The sequence below is a fragment of the Castor canadensis genome, chromosome 4, assembly GCF_047511655.1.
Source record: "Castor canadensis chromosome 4, mCasCan1.hap1v2, whole genome shotgun sequence".
NCBI classification, from domain to species: domain Eukaryota; kingdom Metazoa; phylum Chordata; class Mammalia; order Rodentia; family Castoridae; genus Castor; species Castor canadensis.
In genome coordinates, this window is record NC_133389.1 from 142,414,035 (window position 1) to 142,433,424 (window position 19,390).

General features: G+C 39.5%; 1 protein-coding gene across 8 annotated transcripts in view; it reads left to right on the top strand.

Annotated features, from left to right (window-relative positions):
• Myo1b (myosin IB) overlaps positions 1-19,390 on the top strand; it is a 162,149-nt gene that overhangs the window by 79,156 nt on the left and 63,603 nt on the right. For all 8 annotated transcript variants that reach the window (XM_020158154.2, XM_020158150.2, XM_074071297.1 and 5 more), the window contains exons 4-6: positions 145-239; positions 10,951-11,055; positions 14,966-15,012. In XM_020158154.2, coding sequence (XP_020013743.2) covers positions 145-239; positions 10,951-11,055; positions 14,966-15,012 — 247 coding nt within the window. The remainder of the gene's footprint in view (positions 1-144; positions 240-10,950; positions 11,056-14,965; positions 15,013-19,390) is intronic.

The window sequence follows — 19,390 nt, forward strand, 5'->3', positions numbered from 1 at the left end:
AGAATTTGAAGGAAATAAAATGTGAGGTCTCACCTGCTCTCTAAAGCAAATCAGTGTGGCTCTTTAAAGAACCCAGAATTACATCTGATAAACACACACTAACAAACTGAATCCTAAGAACTTTTGTTCCCTTCTCCCCTGCAGCTTTGCCCTATCAGATGAAGCATACAGATCCCTCCGAGATCAAGATAAAGACCAATGCATTCTCATTACAGGGGAAAGTGGAGCAGGAAAAACAGGTGAGGCCACCACCAAACAAGTTGACCTTCTCTGTGGATGGGAAGTGCTGCCCAGAAAGAAAATAGCAGAGGGCAGGTAGGGGCCTGACTGCAACACCATTACAGCTCACTGTGAGTTCTGCTTTGCAGGAGGGTTTGGTGAGATCAGGCAGTGTTCACTGGGGAGGACTGGCCTCATCTCTCATGTGAAGAGGCAAAGTATCATCAGGGAGTTCCAGCCAACATGGGGTCTTAGTGCTGGATTTAGATTCTTTCTAGTGAAGGCTCTAGGTACATCACAGATTTTGTTTTCCTTGAAGATACCAAAGCCTGTGGGGTCTTACAGAGTTGACCACTTCCCCAGGGTGTGCTAAACTGTTCTGCTGTTGGGAAGCCACAGTCACATCTTATCTAAGCTAAAAAGTGATAGAAGGTACCAGAAGTGCTTAATTTTACTCTAGAATCTTTCTCTGATCGCTAAAGGGTTGAGATTTTTCTGTTTTTTTAAAATTTAAAAAATTTTTATTTTAAGAGGTCTGGATAAGCGCTCCATAAAACAAACCTCTCAGTGGAGGGGTTATGTTTCTTTGCTCATAAAACCATTTTATCTGATTTGTGGTCTTGAGGGAGAAAGTGATTTTATTTATGAGGTCCAGTTACCTGGAAAGATTCAAAAAGATTCCACTCTCTGAATTCAGAGTTGGGAAGGTTAGCCACTGCTCACATTGGTTCCTTTGAAGGAGCTGGCGAGGCTGTGGAGGAGGATGAGGGAGAAAGCATTTTCATAGTGTTTCCTGTAAAGTACTTTTGTTTAACAGTTGAGAATCTCATGATTGGTTATTTCTTTTACTAAGCAGAGTGGGACTTTAAATGTTTCCACTTTGCATGGCAATTTACTTAGACTTAGACATTGTCAGTCTCTGTTGATCAAGAGAAGAAAATTCACTATTGATGATCAGTCACCTGACTAAATCCAGTTTACTCATAAGCTCTTAGGAAAGTTTATTCCTTAGAAGTCTCACTGTCTGCTTTGACCAGCTTTTCCTTCTATGCTTACTCCTTCCTCCCCTTTTTCTAAGAGTACTCTCCTCTTGCATCCCCTGTAGCTGAAGAAAGAATGGTAAGTGTCCAGGTCCTTTCCTTCGGCCCCTTGGAAATAATGCACCATTCCTCTGTAGATTGTGTAGGCTGTAGGCTTTGGATAGGCAGAAATGGAGGGAAAAGGATTGGCATGTAAGAATCTGAAGCAAAACAAAGCATAATATCATACAGTTAGAAAGGATCTTAGTTACAGACCATCCCATATCAATCTTTCACATGAGACAGCCAAACTCCTTCTGTAGTGTTGAAGGGCCCATGCTTTTGAACCCTACTGAATGTGTCATACAGGTTCAACTAACATAAGTTCTCACTCCCCGAGAGCTGAATTGATTTCTCTCAGTGCTGGGGATTGAACCCAAGGACTTCAGCACGACAGGCAAGCACCGTTACCACTATGCCACATCCAGCCCACTTAAAGTTGAATTGAATTCTGTGTCTACCTATTGGTCTTGACTCTGTTATCTGGAACCTTACCAAATTATTCTCTCTTTTTCAGGTTAGTCACTCACTCACTCAAGTGAGCCTGGGCCAGTCTTCGTAGGCTAAAAGTTCCTTGCCCTTACCAAGCTTGCGGTCTAGTGGGAGAGAGAAACTGTGGCAGTGTGTTACGCACGCATGCCATAAATATGCGCGCACATGCAGATTCAGTACAGAATATATGAGGCTGCTCAGGAGAACATGTAGCAGGAGAATCAGACCTTATTCTCAAGTTCCCCTGTCAGCATGGTTGTATTTTTCTGGAAACACCTTAATTTGTTGATACACCTCATAAATTTACACACCAAGAATAAATCATAATACTTCAGGCTTGGTCCTGATTGTGGTGGCATTACTACTTCTCTTAATGTGGACCCTAGACTTCTATCAATACTGTTCATGTGTTGACTTCTGATCATTGCGTCAGGCAGAATACTTACTGTAGGTTTTCTTGCACAGTTACTTCTGTTGAGTCAGATCTTTTCAAGCTAGTATAGTGATAGAAAGTATTATGAATCTACATGTGGAATCTTTTACTCATCTTTTTAAATTAGTTTTGGTCTGTTGTTAGACCTTCTTGAGCAGCTGAACAAATTCTGATTGTGCCCAATCCCTTAGGACTGCTGTCGTTCTATTAGGTAATCATAAGAATAGCTATCCTACATTGAGCTCTTACCATATACTAGGCATTATACTTAGTATTGTATTTGTATAAGAGCAGTATTTAATTATCCCCATTTTTATGATGGGAAAATTGAGCCACAGAGAGATTAAGCAGTTTTCTTAAACTCATGTAGTGAATAAGTGGGCAGAGCTGGAGTCTTAAATGAGGATAGTACAGTTCCGGAGTCCTGGCTTGTATCCACTCTTATTAAGCTGCATCTTTGTGCTTCTTTTTGTTTTTGTTTTGTTTTGTGTTTTGGTAGTACTAGAGTTTGAACTCAGGGCTTCACACTTGCTATGTAGGCACTTGAGCCTTTTTTGTGTTGGGTATTTTGGAAATGGGGTCTTGCTTTTTGCCTGGTCTAGTCTTGAGCTTCAGTTCTTCTGATCTCTGCCTCCTAAGTAGCTAGAATTACAGGCGTGAGCCATCAGTGCCTGGCATCTTGTGCTTTTTACCATGCTTATTTTTGAGTGCCATTGCCCATGTTAGTAAGTGTTCTTCAGCTAGCTTCTAATGTCTTTCTGAAGGAGGTCGTTTGTCTTATGTTGCTACATATATTTGAATGATGGAATGAATATCATCCTCGATCATTGTGATTTCTTCCTTTCCTGTATTTCACATATGAAATCCATTTCCTGATCCTGTCAGTTCTGTCTCTAGACCGTACCTCATGCTGTTCTGCTGTTCCTTTTCTTGGTGTCCACATGGATATGGCAGTTCAAGCCACCAGCCATTATCTCCCTTAAGAACTATTCATAGCAGTGTCTCATAGGTCTTTCCTCTCTTGCATACCCTCAATCCTTTTTACAGATCCTCTTTGGCTATTCAGATCTCTTTTTTTAACTTGTGAGAACTTGAACAGGACATGGGGATCTTGAGAGAATGCTTTTAATCCTTCCTTGTCGCTGACCAGTTCTCTCTTGTGAAACAAATTTAATTCTTAGAAGCAGTATAGCCTCTTATTTGTCTCCAAGTTGACCAGTGAAGATAATCACTAATCCCACGAAAGTACTTAAAATGTGGATGTGTTGTGTTACAGTTTTTTGCTTTTCACCATTAAAATAGCAAGGTGCTTTCATTTTGCATGCTGACTTAAGAGTTGTTTGTTTACTTGATTTGGTAATATATAATTACAGTTTTCAAAATTAAGGAAGATGGCAGCCAGGCAAGTTAAAAATTCTGTCCCTTATAGTATCTCATGTTTTCCAGACCTCACCCTATTTGATTATGTCTGCCAGTGTACCTGTTCCCTTTAAATATTTACTTGGAAGAAATATTCCTAAGTTTCTTAAATTCTTTAGTTTTTAAATTCAGTCTTCATGACTAATACTGTATGCTTTTTTTGAAGGTATTCTGATTGTATCAATTTGTTCCTAAGTGAGTCATGAGAAGTGGGTTACGGTCACTGGTTTGATTGGCCCTGGTCAGTTCTTCATCTCTTCTGAAGCATATGTTTCAAGAAACAGCGTGTTCACTAATTAGCTCTGTCAGTGATGACATCTTCCTTCTCGGAGCCATTAGCTATACCACCTGCTTCTGGAGCCAGATTTCATCTCCTGGTGGGCTCATGTGTCTTCCTTAGTAAAAAACTGAGTGGAGGGGGTGTCTGGTGCTGTTTTATAGGGTTGTTCTTCACACTGTCTGAGAGAAAGCAAAAAACCAAATATCTCATTCCTCTTAGTATCATGGAGTTTATCCTTTTTGTGAAGCTTGGTACTTTTCTGCTGAATAACTTGTCCTGTTGGTTTCAGTGCCCCAACCACCACTCAGAATCCCTTTTTTCCCCTGTCTGCTCCCTTGGACTTAGTCCTTCTTGGATCCCTTGGCCCTCTTTCATTAGCTGGAGGATGGAGGGCTACCTTGCAGGACTGTCATTCTATTTCAGCATACAGGTTAAGGTGCTACTTCAGACAGGAAGTTAAGGAGGGTGCCACCCTGAGAACAAGGCTTCCAGATCCTCGCTGGTGAGGCGTCTGGTCACCTCCCTTCCTAACTGTTGCTGACTAGAGCAAGCAAAGTGGATTAAATGAAGATGTATGAAATCTAAGCTCTAATATTTCACTTTAGTTTCAATAGACAACAAACTTTCAAATTGTTAAAACTTGAAAGCTTACTTTCATGGGTAGATTAGTAGTAGTCTGTGGGCTGGCCATCTTTGAGCAGTGCCTACTTTGGATGGTACTTTGAATAACATTACCCAGAGAACACTTAAAGCATTTGCCTTGTTTTTGAGGTTTGTGCTTCCTAGAGCTCGTGATCATCTACATAAACTTGGATGCTTTAGCTTCCATTATCAGTAAACGTCCTAGTGCACAGTTCTGACAACATCACTCAGCTATACTCCTTGGCAGCTGCTAACTCACAAGCCCCTCTTTTCACTTACAGATCTCAACAGTATCTTCTACCACTCAACCCCCCATAGAGACATCCAGTGTTTTGCAGAATTATTCCTATCTTTTCTTTTTCTTTGGTGGCACTAGAGTCTGAACTCAGGGCCTCACACTTGCTAGGCAGGTGCTCTTACTGCTTGAGCCACTCTGCCAACTCTTACTCCTGTCTTTGTGCATTCTTTCTTTTCAAAACCAGTGTTAGAAAAATTGCTTCAAATTTGATTATGATTTTAAATTGTTACTATTGAGTAAAGCCTAGAATTTGTGTTGCCAGAAAGCTCTGTTTCATGAAGATTACTTATGGGAAAATGACATGCTAGAAGATAACATAGAGATTGCAGCATGGTAGTATGAGGAATTTGCAGGGTGTGGTTTCCTTTTAACTCAGAGGGAAGTGGGAGGCCAGACCACTTTTGAAATATCATTGTCATCTTACTCACAAGTTTAACAATTTTCATTTTGGGTACATAGTTATTAAAATTTTGTGTTAGTAAATAATTGGAGTGAGAAGAGAATTGACACTTACCGAGGGCCTAGAATGTACTAGGTACTTCACATACAGTTTTTCTTTTCATTTAGAATCTGTACTTAATAGTTTATAAAGAACCACCATGTTGTGTCAGAAGGCTTATTTTATATGAAGTAATTAATTTAATGAGGTCATAAACCCTCCTTGGCAGATGTGATGTTATTGGTCTTAACACTGGAGACACGCTTATGCTACAGGGTTATATAACATGGGCACTTAGGGAGAGGCATGAACTCTTTGAGTCCTTTGGGGTGCTATTTAATTCATCACTGCTGTGCTAAATAAAAAATTCATCATGCCTCATAAAAGTGCCCAAGTATTTCTAGCCAGTGAACTCACAGTTCACTACCATGAACACAGATAATTTGTGGCAAACCATTCAAGCATGGATGGGGGAAGAGAGGCCGAACATGAGGGAACCATCAGAATTGCATTCTTCCAAGGACATTGGAATAAATCTGTTCCTGAGAAGATGATCCTGACATAAGAAAACATTATAAATTGTTTGGGTTCTAACTTTGCAGTTACATCACTTTCTAGGAACTCATAAGCCATGTGCTAGAAGAATTTTGCAGCCTGCCTTCCTCATTAAGACCTTTGGATCTAAACCCCAAATGACCTTGTTCTACTTTATGTCTGTGATAGTTCTCTGTCACTGACAGAAATGCCACTGATTTACTGTAGCCTAAACACTGAAAATTTCCATGTTGAAACAGAATAGTGAAGCAAACTCAAGGCCAAAATGTCCCAAACTTCTGTTTTGGTTTTTACCCAGGTGAGAAAGAGCCACAATTATCAGAGATACTGTGGCTCTCTTTCAGAAGAAGGTGACATGAAGTTTTACTTCACTGAAAATGTCACCAGCCAGGATTTCCATTATAGCAAACTCTGCGTTTCTCACTGCTTTTTGTTCTCTGATTAGAGTTGCTGATTGCCTGTCTGATCAATTTGGAGGTTCTACAGCTGAGTTATGTTGCAGCCCTGTAGACTCAGGATAGTGAAAAAGGGTGTTCTTCTAAGTGGTATAGTACTTGTTTTTTAACACAAACATGGCCCTGTTAGTGTAAGCAGTCTATTCTTAGATACCTGAACTACCAGACCTGTGTAAGCTTAGCCCCTAGAAAAACCTGCATATCTTAACCAAGGAGATGGATAAATATATTCATGTGTGTATACAAATGTGTGGCTCTTTCTATATGCAATATGATATATGACATGACCTCTGTGATCTGTATGACATACATGACATTACATGTATCTATGAATACATCTATAGATACCTGTTAATTCCTAGATAAATTTGTTAGAAGCTCTGTGAAAAAAGCTCAAAATAAACCTTGCTTATACCATCCCCCCCACACACACAATGATGGAATCCAGGTGGAGCCGCCTCAGTAAACATGCACAAGTTTTTGTGTCTTAGAAGTGAAATTCCTATGCTTTTCTTCTTAAGACCCACATCTGTCACTGAAATGTTTGTTTTCCCTTTCTCATTTACATATGACTGTTTCAAATTGCTTCCTCTCTTTAAAAATTATATATGAATTCATGTATTTTGATTACATAATACGAAGATACATGTTATTTATAATGTGCCCAAGAATACAGATTTAAGTTAGTTATTCTTGTACTTTGAAATCCCCAGAATCATAAGCCGTATCCGTAACCTCTTTCCATTCTTTGGAGAAATTAATTCTGACCTAGATATTCTAAATATGAAGTATTTCAGTACAGGTCATTTGTCCATTAGTGCAGAATATGTGTTAAATACTAAGTATTCTATTTTCTGGTGAGGAGAGAGTTTGACCTTGACAACTTCACATTTTATTTGTCCAACTGCTGATAAATGTTAAGATTCAAGTAACCAACATATACAGGTATATAAATTTGTGTATGTAATGTATATTTAAGTAAGAAAATGATGAATCAGGAATTCTAAGCATTTCTGTACAGTTTGCCAAATTTTAAATGCCAGTATCCTTGTTTTCCACAATTCAGAAGCTAGATTTTGGAATTTGGAGGATGATACTCAATTCTTGATTCTCTTCAGAAATCTTTTTCATTATATATTATTATATAAAGCTTTGACTTGTATAAATATATAAATATTTGTATACAGATCAATTTTATTTGAACTTTAGCACTGAAGAGCCAAAAGGAAATGAAGCACAAAGTCTCATGAGATAACCATGATTTCCTGTTCCCAGCATAAAGAAATATTATGATGAAAACAGTCCACCCAACTATATTGGAATTTGCAGCTCATTCTTACCATTACTCATTTCTTCTTTCTTTTTTCTTTTTGGTACACGGGACTGAACTGTGGGCCTCAGGCTTTCTAGACAGGTCCTCTACTACTTGAGCCACTCAATCAGCCCTTTTTATGTTGGTTATTTTTGAGATAGGGTTTTGCCCAGGCTGGCCTGGACTACAGTCTTCCTATTTTTGTTTTTCCAATAGCTATGATGACAGGTGCCTGCCACTGCTGCCCAGTTGTTGGTTGAGATGGGGGTCTCACAAACTTTTTGCTTGGTTTGGTCTTGAACTGTGATCCTCCCTAATTCTGCCTGGCAAGTAGCTGGGATTACAGTCTTAACCCACCTCGATCAGCTGTTACTCATTTCTCTAAAGTAGTACCTCATGAACTGCTTGAGTTAATGATCAGGTATTATGTCAGGGAAAAACATATAAGATTTCTCTCTTTACGACAATGTACCTTGTTTGGAAAAAAATTACTCTTAATTCAGGCTCCCAAAAATTTCATTATTAAAACAAGATAGTTGAGAATGTAAGCATGGGGGTGGGGGCAGGGGGGAGAAATGACCCAAACCTTGTATGCACATAGGAATAGTAAAACAATAAAAAAAAAATGGAAAGAAAAAAAAGAGAGAATGTAAGCACAGAAACTTTTTAACAACTTAGAAATAAATTGTTATAATAACTTGAACTATATTTTTGAACTGCAATTAAAAAATTATATTTAAATTGCTTAAGTTTTAAAGTTAATAAAAATGACTTCTAAATTGCAACTTAAAATTAATGCCTTTTAACATACCAGTAGGTATTTTCAGTTTATATACAGTTTAACAGCCAGGTGATGTAAACCCCAAATTCCAAGACATCTCCTGGTGCCATTTTCAAACAGTTTTGACTTGAAAGAACTTGCTCCCAGTTCTTTATGGCCATTAAAAGGTCTCTTAGAGGTCAAATTAGTTCTAGTGTTCCTCAAAGGGTTCTCATTCTTGGTTGGTTCATCTCCTTCACCACCAAGGTAATTTGTCCCCAAGTCAATCCTGGACTGAACAGGATTTCCAGAGGACTCAGTGTGGCTATAAATCTGAGGTTTGAAGTTTGTAATAGAAAGGTCCATAGTTACCAGGATAAACAAAGCAGCCTAGACTTTTTATGTTTCTTGTCAATTTACCTAATAGAAAATGTAGCCTTTTGTCTAAATTGTGTGTGTGTATGTGTCTGCCCTGTTTAAGACAATTATTTTGCCTATAAATGTTTTCTGCCTTCTAGCAGTGGGTTAGCCAGACAGAAATTTATGGGAAGAAGAATATATGTATTATATGTGAGTGATAGGTAGAGATGGGAAACAAAAAATGCTGCAGAGAAGGCAGAAAGATGAGAAAGCAAGCCTGGAGGTGAGTTGTTTGAGAGTCTAGACCCTGGAGTTGTAATGCATGTGTGATTTCTAGAGAGCCAGTGCAGAACTGGAGACCAGTAGATAGCACAGAATGTCAGCAGCTTGGTGGGAGGCAGCCTCCCCTGAACTTGAGAACCAGCGGGCCTAGAAAGAAGGTATCCTGAGGTAATGAGAAGGAGACTTTCACCTGGGGTGGGTGGGTATTGGGACTATGGCACCAAGAACTCAAGAGAAATACGATGATATGCAGACCCTGTGTGTGAGGCCAGGTCAGCCTGCACTGAACAGTAGGATGGTGTACACAGAACTTACTAGCTTTTATATAGTAAAACCTTGAGAACAATAGGAAATGTAGTTCAGGAACTTTTAACCAATGAAGAATGTGTTGTGTGAATTTGCAAAGATGAAAAAACCATTACACACTTACAGTTTGTAAAGAGAAACAGCAGCAACTAACCATCAGGCCACCAAAACCCATTTTCATTACCCACAAAGCAAATTGGAGGGAGTCTCAACTCTAGTCACTGAGGACTACTTATCCTCTGGCCATAGTTCTTGGAGCTCCAGGAGATGGTTTACTTCCCTATATGCTAATACTCCAAGAGCAGTCACCTTAGGATTTGAGAACTTTATGTGACCTGCATAGATTCTTGGTGTTCTTAACATCCTGTTAGTTAATGTTTTCAGGACGCTAAAGGCCCTACAGCATATGGTGGCCAAAGTGACATTCCAGTTCATTATTTCCTCAGTGGCGGGAGATTAGAATCCACCTGCAGGTCCTCCCCGCAATAAAGAGCAGTGTTAGAATTTCCCTGTTATGTCCATAAACAGAGGCACCATCACTCACACCTGGGAAGGCCCTCCTGTCCACAGGCAGTGGCACTACCTCAGACTTGAGACAAAGTAAGATTTGGGGAGATTGGTTTGAAAACCTCAACTGCCCAGACCAACACTGTAAGTGAGCATTTACCAGATGCTGATTATGGACTGGAAAGCTCAACAGGAAGCAGATGCCACGGCAGATACACCTGGGGAAACATAATATTCTAGACTCTTCTTAGAGTGCCACAAAGGACACAAACCTATGAAAGGCTCCAAGAAACTCTTTGATAAGGATACTTGTTTCAGTGTGTCTCACTCACTGTGGCCCCCATCTCATTTGACTTTGGATCTCTGTTTCCTTGAATACTTACAAACATTCATGGACTTCACTGTTAAAAGGATCAGGTTCAAAGAGGCATATGCTGAGAAGGGGACATGGACTGACAGAGGAAGACTGAAAACAAATTTTGTTCACCTTTGTAGTTCAAGCTAAGAACTTTTTGTCTGTGCTGTGTGGCCTGCTTTTGTCAGCTTACCTTTCAGTATTACTTGTAAAGCCTTTGTAATTGACTATGTCCTGGGAGACTTGATCAAACTCTTGCATTAGCTGCTTAGCTTTGGAATTGAAGGGTAATCATATTGCCTAATTGTGAGCAAACCAACTTTATTTAGACAATATTCCAAGGGAGAGCGTTTCTTTTTAACTCTAGAAAAACATTTGCCAAAGATTCTCAGGTTACCAAGTTATTTTGGGCTTGAATCATCTGTAAAGATATTATAATTTTATGTACTTGATTGCTTTAAGAATTTAATTCTCCTGAGATTTTGTTGACTATATTACTAAGCTGGTTTTTTTTTTAACAGCCCAGTTAAAATGGGCTTCTTCTAGCACAGTTCCTGTTATATCTGAGCCAATGGCAAATCATTGAGTTGAAAGCACACACATTGAGAAAGTTTCTCAAACACTATTTATTCCTAAGAATAGAGGCATTTAAAGCCACTGCTGGTGAGTCTTCTTCCTCAACTTCATCTCCCCCCGACAAAAAAAAAGTTTTTAAAATTTCTGCATAATGGTTAATATGACTTGTTTTCATCCACAGAGGCCAGCAAGCTTGTTATGTCTTATGTGGCAGCTGTTTGTGGAAAAGGAGCAGAAGTTAACCAAGTCAAGGAACAGCTTTTGCAGTCCAATCCAGTCCTGGAAGGTAGGATTTTGTGTCTATTAGGTCAGTGTAACTCAAAAAGTAGATTGAGTTTTCAAGGAGCCTCAAGAACACTGGGAGGTGTTCTGGGAGGGAAGAGGAAAGGAGAGATTCAGGCTAAAACCTGTTGAGGACATAAGCTATATTTCAGAAACCCTTGGTTTTAATGTGCTTATAAGAGAGAACAGTATACAGATGGAAAAGGAACTTACCCACTCTTTTCCCATTCAGTTTAAATAAAAATCTAAAAATTATTTAGATTATGCTTTTAAAAAATCAGATGATACTGCATTTGATGGTGTAGTGCTATTTTATTATTCAGGATAATATCTGTGGCTGGTTACTTCCATTGTCAAGGAAACCAGCACCATACCAGAGAAGCATGGAGGACCAGTTTCTTCAGGGCCATAGAAAGCCTTGACATGACCTTAGAGCTCACAAAATCTGTGGTTAGCTCTTTGTGTTAGCCAGCATAGGCTGCAATAACAAGAATACCATAGATGGGATGGTTTAAACTGCAGAAAATGTATTTCCTTACATGTCTGGAAGCTGGACGTTTAAGAGCATGGTTTAGTGATGCATATTTCATTCTGAGGCCTCCTTTTGGCTTATAAGTGGCTGCCACTTTGCTGTGTGCTTATATGATCACTTTGTGTGTGCATTGGGACAGAACATGAGTGAGCTCTGTGATTTCTTTTCTTACAAGGGCACTAATCCCATCATGATGGCCCTACCCTCCTGACATCGTATAACCCTAAACACTTCCTAAAAGCCCCATCTCCCAGCACAATCCTACTTGAGGTTAGAGCTCCAACATATGAATGGAGGGTGAGGAGTAAACAAAACACTTAGCCATGACACTATCAGAAAATGAAGCCATGGGTGAGTTCTCTTAATTCCATGGGAGTATCATAGCATGCACAATTGTTGAAAACTATCCTTACAAATGCAAACACTAGACCAAAGCCTTTCCCTGTGGATGGGAAGCTATTAAATTTGCTTCATATTATAAACATGTCTTTAATGTCATTTAACATTCTTGTTGGGGAAGAGCAGGGTTTCTCAATGTTGGCTGTATTGGACCGGATACAATTTTGCTCTGAGGGTTGTTCTGGGCATTGCAGAATGGCCTGTCCTGTGCATCTCTGGTCATACTCATTAGGTACACTTTGCACCCTTGCCTCTAGTTTTTGGGATCAAAAATGTCTCTAGACATTGCTAGATATCTCCTGGGGAGTGAAAGCTACACTTCATTAGAATGTCTGGGCTAGAGAAGTAGTTGGGTTCAACCACTTGTTGAAAAGTCATAGAAGGACTTGATTTAACTTGGATTGAAGCAGAGCTGTTCTGGGTGTAGATGTGCATCTTACCTGGTGTGGAGGGACAGAAGCCTGCCCAGTTGAGTTTTATATTTAGGCTCTGCTGCTTCTTCCCTTTCTGAGATGCTCCTGAGCCTTGGTCATTCCCTTTGACCCTGTGAGACACACTTTTGTGCTTCCATTTTTTCATTTTATTATATGGAGATGCCAGGTATTTCATTAGCCAGGTGGAAGAATAAGAGAGACACAGAGGCCAGATTGTATATTATGTTGTCTTTGATCTTTTCTTCCCCTGAGTAACTTAACTAATAAGGAAGTTATATAAAGTGGCCTCTCTTCATTTTATTGTTCCAAAATTTGACTTGGTGTTTACTGTCTTTTGCTTTTAAGTTAGGGTGCTCTCCATGTGTTGTATTTCCGCATATTCTTATTTTAAGAATGCTGTGATCTAAAGGAGCAATGCTGTGGAATGCTGTAGCTTGCATCTGTGACTAGAATCTGGCTTTTTATTCTACAGTATTTGAAACTAGGCTATAGTGCAGGAAATGGGAGAAATGTCCACTGTGGGCTGTATTATCTTTTATGGGAAGGCTTTGCTTTTTAACTGGAGCTGCTACTGTAAATGAACACTTAGAACGATGAACTTAAAAAAAACCAATTGAGGAATGTGTCTCGAGTGTTCTATAATAGAACACTTGTTTTTGATTCCATGGCTCACAATAAAAGACTTCAGTGTTCAGGGTTGTGTTTAGTAATATGCAACTTAGATTTGCTTCATGAAAAGATGGTTTATGGTTTGCAAATGGTGCCCTGATCAAGTTTTTTTGAAGCATTTTCTTCACTTGCCCCTGTCCTTCAGTCCACAATAAACTGTCCTTTATACATCAGCATCTCCAGCTGGACTTTGGGCTGTGCTAGTTGATTAACTTGGCTGCCCTGTATTTCACACCCTCCACAAAGGACTAGCCTATGAATATATGAGAAATGTTTCAGTCTTCATGATAACTAGGTCAGCGTCCACCATTATCAAGGTTGCATTCATGAAGGCCATTGGCTGGCAGTGGACATGGGATAAGGATGGAATCTTTCCCAGCATGCTTGTTTTTTGTTTTTGTTTTTGTTTTTTTTAATATTTTCAGTGTTCAGGTTTCGTCACTCTGCACAACATCCCATCCTATTTTCTGTGTAAGAAAAGAATTTGGTGTCAGTATCATCATACCTGACCCAAGCAGCATCTCGAATGCAAGGAACTATTCCTGTGTTGACTTTGCAGAATTTGTCTTAACTGATCTTGAGCCAACTCCTCCTTTTAAAACAAAAACATAAAACACCCACCTAATGTGAAATATAACATACCAGGTTTAGCTTCTGAATAGCCAAAGTTAACTTTTACTTAATCACACTGCCTCACTCCTTGATCAGGTAACTGCTTTCAAAACTAAGACCTCTTGTGCTTATTTGAGTACTTGTCACTCTAATTCTCTGCTTCCTGTTTCACTTGAAGAAGTTATGGAGTCTTCTAGAGATTTGACACCCAGCCTCTTTTTCCAAAAATTCATTTTTGTTTGCCATATCATCATGCACTCCTTGCCAGCTGCAGTGTAGCTCTGGGGTCCCAGTAACAGCCCAGGGTGGCAAGGAAATGTTGAATCTCCTATCCCTCCTCAACCCCACTGAATCTGAGCCTGCTCTTCTAACAAGATCTTCAGGTGACTGGTTCACACATTAAAGTTTGCTGGGCTTCCAGAGCATCAAACAAGGATCCCCTCTACCTCTGACTTAAGTTTATACTACTTAATCATCTGCTACCATTTGCCAGTATTATTTTGCCCCTATTTTGTGCACAGGCTTGGTGAAACAGTCCTTTTTCTTTGTAACTCTGTGCTCTCATCTGTGTTAAACAGGAGCATTGTGAACCTATGGCATTCTCACCACGTGATTCTCAAGGGCCCTCCCCATGAGAGTTCCATGGGGGGATTTGTCTTCCCAAGCAACTAAGATGGGAGCAGGCTTACATTTTATATTATGAGTCAACTTGGCTTTGTTGTCCAGAAAGTTTCACTTAAGTCTGATGGGCATGAACTAATGACACTATGTAGCATTTTTATCCCGTTGGAACTGACTGTCAGTATTATACACTTTCTGTATTTTAGAGTTATGTAATCATTTAAATAAATAGCTTTATTTTAAAACTATTAAGCAGTTTAAAGTTTCCCTTGCTCTCTTCTCTGTTCTGGAAACCCCATTCAATTCCATCAAACTTTTGATAATATTTCAGAAACTTCTGAAATATCCTTATTCACTTACTTGGTATCCACTTATTGACTCCTATCTAAAGCTGTGGAATTAGGTATGCTTGCAAGAATTCCATGAATCACAGGAATGACTCTTGCTCTTTTTCTGTGAATTTATGATAAGGCATGGAAGCTTTAACAACTTATTAAAACTTCTGTTGAATATATTTCTGTGGAAATTTTGGATAGATATGTCATTGCCTCAAGTTGCATTTGTCAGGAATTATAGATGTTAAATACTATATTTGCTTTATTTTTATTCTGTCAACTCTAACTATGCATCTGTTTCTTTCTTACTAGCTTTTGGAAATGCCAAAACTGTAAGGAATGACAACTCCTCTAGATTTGTAAGTATTTGTATAAGCTTAAGTATTAACATTAATATTTAGTTCATGTATTTTTAAAAAACCAATACAGTAGATGTTTAATATTTCTTTTTCTTTCTCTTTTTTTTTCCCAGTACTGGGGCTTGAACTCAGGGCCTTCACCTTGAGCCACTCCACCAGCCCTATTTTTGTGAAGGGTTTTTTGAGATAAGAGTCTCTCGAACTATTTGCCTGGGCTGGCTTCGAACTGTGATCCTCCTGATCTCTGCCTCCTGAGTAGCTAGGATTAGAGGCATGAGCCACCAGCACACGTCATTAATATTTATTAGTACACACATTTTTTAAATCAGAAGGGCATCATCCCCGTTGAGGCACTGAATGTTCTATAAGAACTATTTGGTGGTGGTTGTTGTTATATGGGATTTTCCTTTATAATTCTGCTTGAAGCGGCAGACTGTTTTTGTCATGTTTTCTTCAGTCATAAAATTCTATATGTAATTTAAATGAGGCTACTTAGAATAGTTTGTTGCTTATCTGAGCTTTGGTGTTTCACAATCATAATTAATAATCAGAAATTAAGTAAAAATAAAGATAAAGTGTCAAATTTGTCAGCTTTGTCTTTTATTTGGTGGGTCCAGAAAGGAGGGAATGTATTCTAAATCTTTGCAGAGGTAAAATCAGTAGGATTGGGAAAAAATGCAAGGGCTTGGGTTGAGGGTGAGAGAGTAGAATTGCTTAGTAAAAACTGAAGCTCACTGATGTCTTGCTTTGGTTGAACTGGAAAATGTTACTTCCAGCAGAGAAACTTGATCCACCTTTCCAGCCTCATCTCCTGTCACACTCCAGCCAATGCCCCGTGCATTTGCATGTATGTGCTCCTCCAACTGTGCCATGCACCTTCCTGTCTCTAATCTTCACCAAGACACAAATACTACCTGAACATTGGGGCAAATGTGTTTGAGTGGCATTTTGAAACTGTTTTTTTCTTCTGTGGTTTAACCAAGCTCATATATATATTTTTTTAATATTAAAAGATCATTTACCTTATGGGACCATTTTTGATGATCTTTTATGCTTGTCTATCAAAGACCTTTTCTGATTTTTCTCCCCCTCATTTTTAGATCCCCTTTTACTTTTCCGTATTAGGGGAGTATTCAGTGCTTGAGGACAAGAATGACCTCAGATGGAGGTAGTTTCATAGCTTAGAAAATGGAAGGCTAAATAAGTTCCTAATTCCAAAACTCTGAATTTTTTCCATCGGATTAGTCCGTTAAGTTGCTCTGATTGATTTGATCCGTGGCCTGTTCCTGTGTGGTAATAATGGCTAATCTCGTTGTATAAACAGAATTAGAAATGAAATGTGGGCAGGTAGAAGTAAGCTTCTTGATGTGATAGAAATTTTGTTTTGTTTGCAAATTATGTGCACATGCTTTAAAAATACTTACAAATATATTTAATCTGGAGGCAGTACAAATGCAGAAAATCATGTTGCTTAAAAGATCATTACTACCTAGTGATATTCGAAGGCTAGTGAAAGACTGACAGGTGATTTAGCTGATTAAGTAGCTTCAGAGAAATCCTCTTATAACATGAGTATTAGGATATGAGATTAACACTTGATCATTTCATGCCCGGTTTTTAGTAATTTCTCTGCCTTGTTGTCTGTGACTGGACTAATAATACACCCAAGTACATGTTGTAATTTTACAGTGGGACTCCTGTACTTAAAGCTGCTACTGAAACAGTCGTTTATGTAGTATACATTTGTACTCAGAGAAATTACAGTTCCTTCAGTTATGTTTGGTGAGTCTAGAATGAATTTATTCATCTGCTCCCTGAGGAATCTGATAGATCTGTATTAACTATAATACAGGCTGACCATAGCTGACACTTGTGACCTGTGGGCCCAGGCTGGTGTCTCATAGTCTCATCCTTTCTACCCCAGTATTGAACTTTTTTTTTTTTTTAAGAAAGGGACTTAACTGTCTTTCAAAAAAAATATTAAGTTTTCAATATTGCTGCTCTTGTTTGACTAAGGCTTTCTGAGAGTGGGTAATGCATCTACTACTATGTGCAAAGTGCTGACCCAGGCACTGGAAAGTGTACAGAGAACCTGTGGGGTTATGAAAATGTGATTAGCCAACCTCTTATTTAGTAAGTATTTAAAAATGAAACAAATTTTTGTTCATTTGTTTAAAGACTGATTTAAGCATAGGTTTCCCTGCACCTCCCATTCTGGTCTGTAGTCTTTCCTTACCAGCAGCTAGAGTGACCTTTACAGACTTAAGTTCTATAAGTGCCTTGCTGGGGGGCCTCCATAGTGCCCTCTGCTCCTAGAATACAATATAGGCTCCTTCCAGGGCTGCCCAGGTCCTTCATGAGCTGGGCCTGGTCTGGAGGAACCTGTCTGTTCTGTGCCCTCTTTCACTCTGCTTAGTTACTTTTGCCTTCATGACCCTCAGGTATAGCACATGCTTCTTGGCCTCAGGCCTTTGTGGTTGTGCTTCCTTCTGCATGATATGCTCTGTCCCCAGACCTATGCATGGCTAGCAGCATCTTGTATTATTTATGACCAAGTGTCAGTTCCATGGAACCTTTCATAGACTCTATGACTTAATCCTGTTTTTATTTTCTTAAAGATGTTTGCTAGTCTCTGGAATTGCTGTATTCACTTAACTCACCTATGTGATCATTGACCTAAAACAGTAGGGACCATGGGAACAAATACCCCGACCTTCCTAAGGACCACAATGGCCTTAATAGCTAGACCAATGCCTGGCACCATAATAAATACAAAATATTTATTGATGAATGAATACCTAATCTTATAGGCTAGCTAGAAAAATTGAACATATCTGAAAATAATTTTGACACAACACATAAAACAGTAAGTTTCCCTAAAGGTACAGGTGATGTTTTATGGACATTCAGTGAGGAGAAGCTGAGGATTCTGAGGCAAGGGGCAGTCCCGAGGAGCCCATAAGACTCAAGTGGGTCAAAATCAAGATCAGGAGAAGCAGTTCAGCTAAGAAAGCCTGAAGGGAGAGGCCATGTGGACCTGCATTTGCCATAGCTCTTTGGTTGCTGGGCCAGTGGGCGTGTGAAAGGAGCCACAGAACTCAGGGCTGCTGGAAGACTCTGGATGTTACGTTTCTAAGCAGAATAGTGATAGGATCAGACCCAAGCTTTTGATGAGGAATTGGGATATGGCTGCATATGATGCAGTAGCATTCTACTATTAACAGAATTCTCACCATTGTCCAATAGTTTATCTGTGCTTGGCTTTACTTTCCATTTTCTATAGTGTTAATTCTGCTTTCTTCAAGTCCCCTGTCCTTGACTCTCAACTGATATCATGTCTTCTTCTAAGCAGTCATCATCATCATTGTTGTCATCACATCATCCTGGCCCTCAGTCTGAATTAATTCTGTGTCTTGTGGCTCACATGTACATATGCCCCTGTGCACACCTGTCACAATGGAAGAGTTCCAACTCCTTTCTCACTAATTCCTCCATGTGTGTTCTATATCCTGTTGCCTTTTGGGTCCAGGGATCACCTTCAATCAAAATTATCTCCTCCTGCAAGTTCAACCTCTAATCCATTGACAGAGTTTTCCCCTCCTTTGCACATGTTTCACCTCCTGTATAGATGTTTCACCTCCTGTGTTCCCACTATTACTGCCCACACAGTTACCTTGACTATATTTCTGCAGAAGATGAGAACTTCTGCATAACCCAAGCCTGTCATTATGAATCTGGGTGACTCTCAACTCCATTTACTTTTGTCTTTTGCTGCTCCGACTTGAAGCCACGAACAGCTTTCCCTTAATCATTGCAGGCACTTGAATCCCTACATCTGGTCTTGCTCTTTTCCAATCCATCCCACTAGCCCAGTGAGCTTGTAAACTGTCAGCTCTGATCATGCATCTTTGTCTAGTAGTGACTGTCAGGAGAGTGTCTGAAAGTCACAGTGTGCTCCAGTTATGTCTCTGGTCTGCCTCAGTTCCCCAGCACTGTCCCAACAGATGCCAGTTCTTGTGCCTGCTCCTTCTTGCTCTCCTTCCTCCTTGGGTGCCTAATATTATATATTTAAGCTGAGCAGACTTTCTGTTCTCCCTTTGTCCCTGCATTTTGTACACAGCATAATTACCCATGGTAAGTGTGTATTCTCCTGGAAAGTCCTGTTGACCTGTCTCAATTCCTCTAGGCTATAAGCTCCTTGACAGCAGGGGCTGTGCCTTGTTTTTCTTTGGAGGAAGTGCTAGGTAGACATTTGCTTAATGAACAAGTGAAGACTTAAAAGGGTAGTTGACTATGGAAAAGGAAATGGTGAGGGAGCATGCATAAGGTTGTAAAAAGTGCATCTTGACTGAGTTCCATGTGATCATTCTTCTTCCTT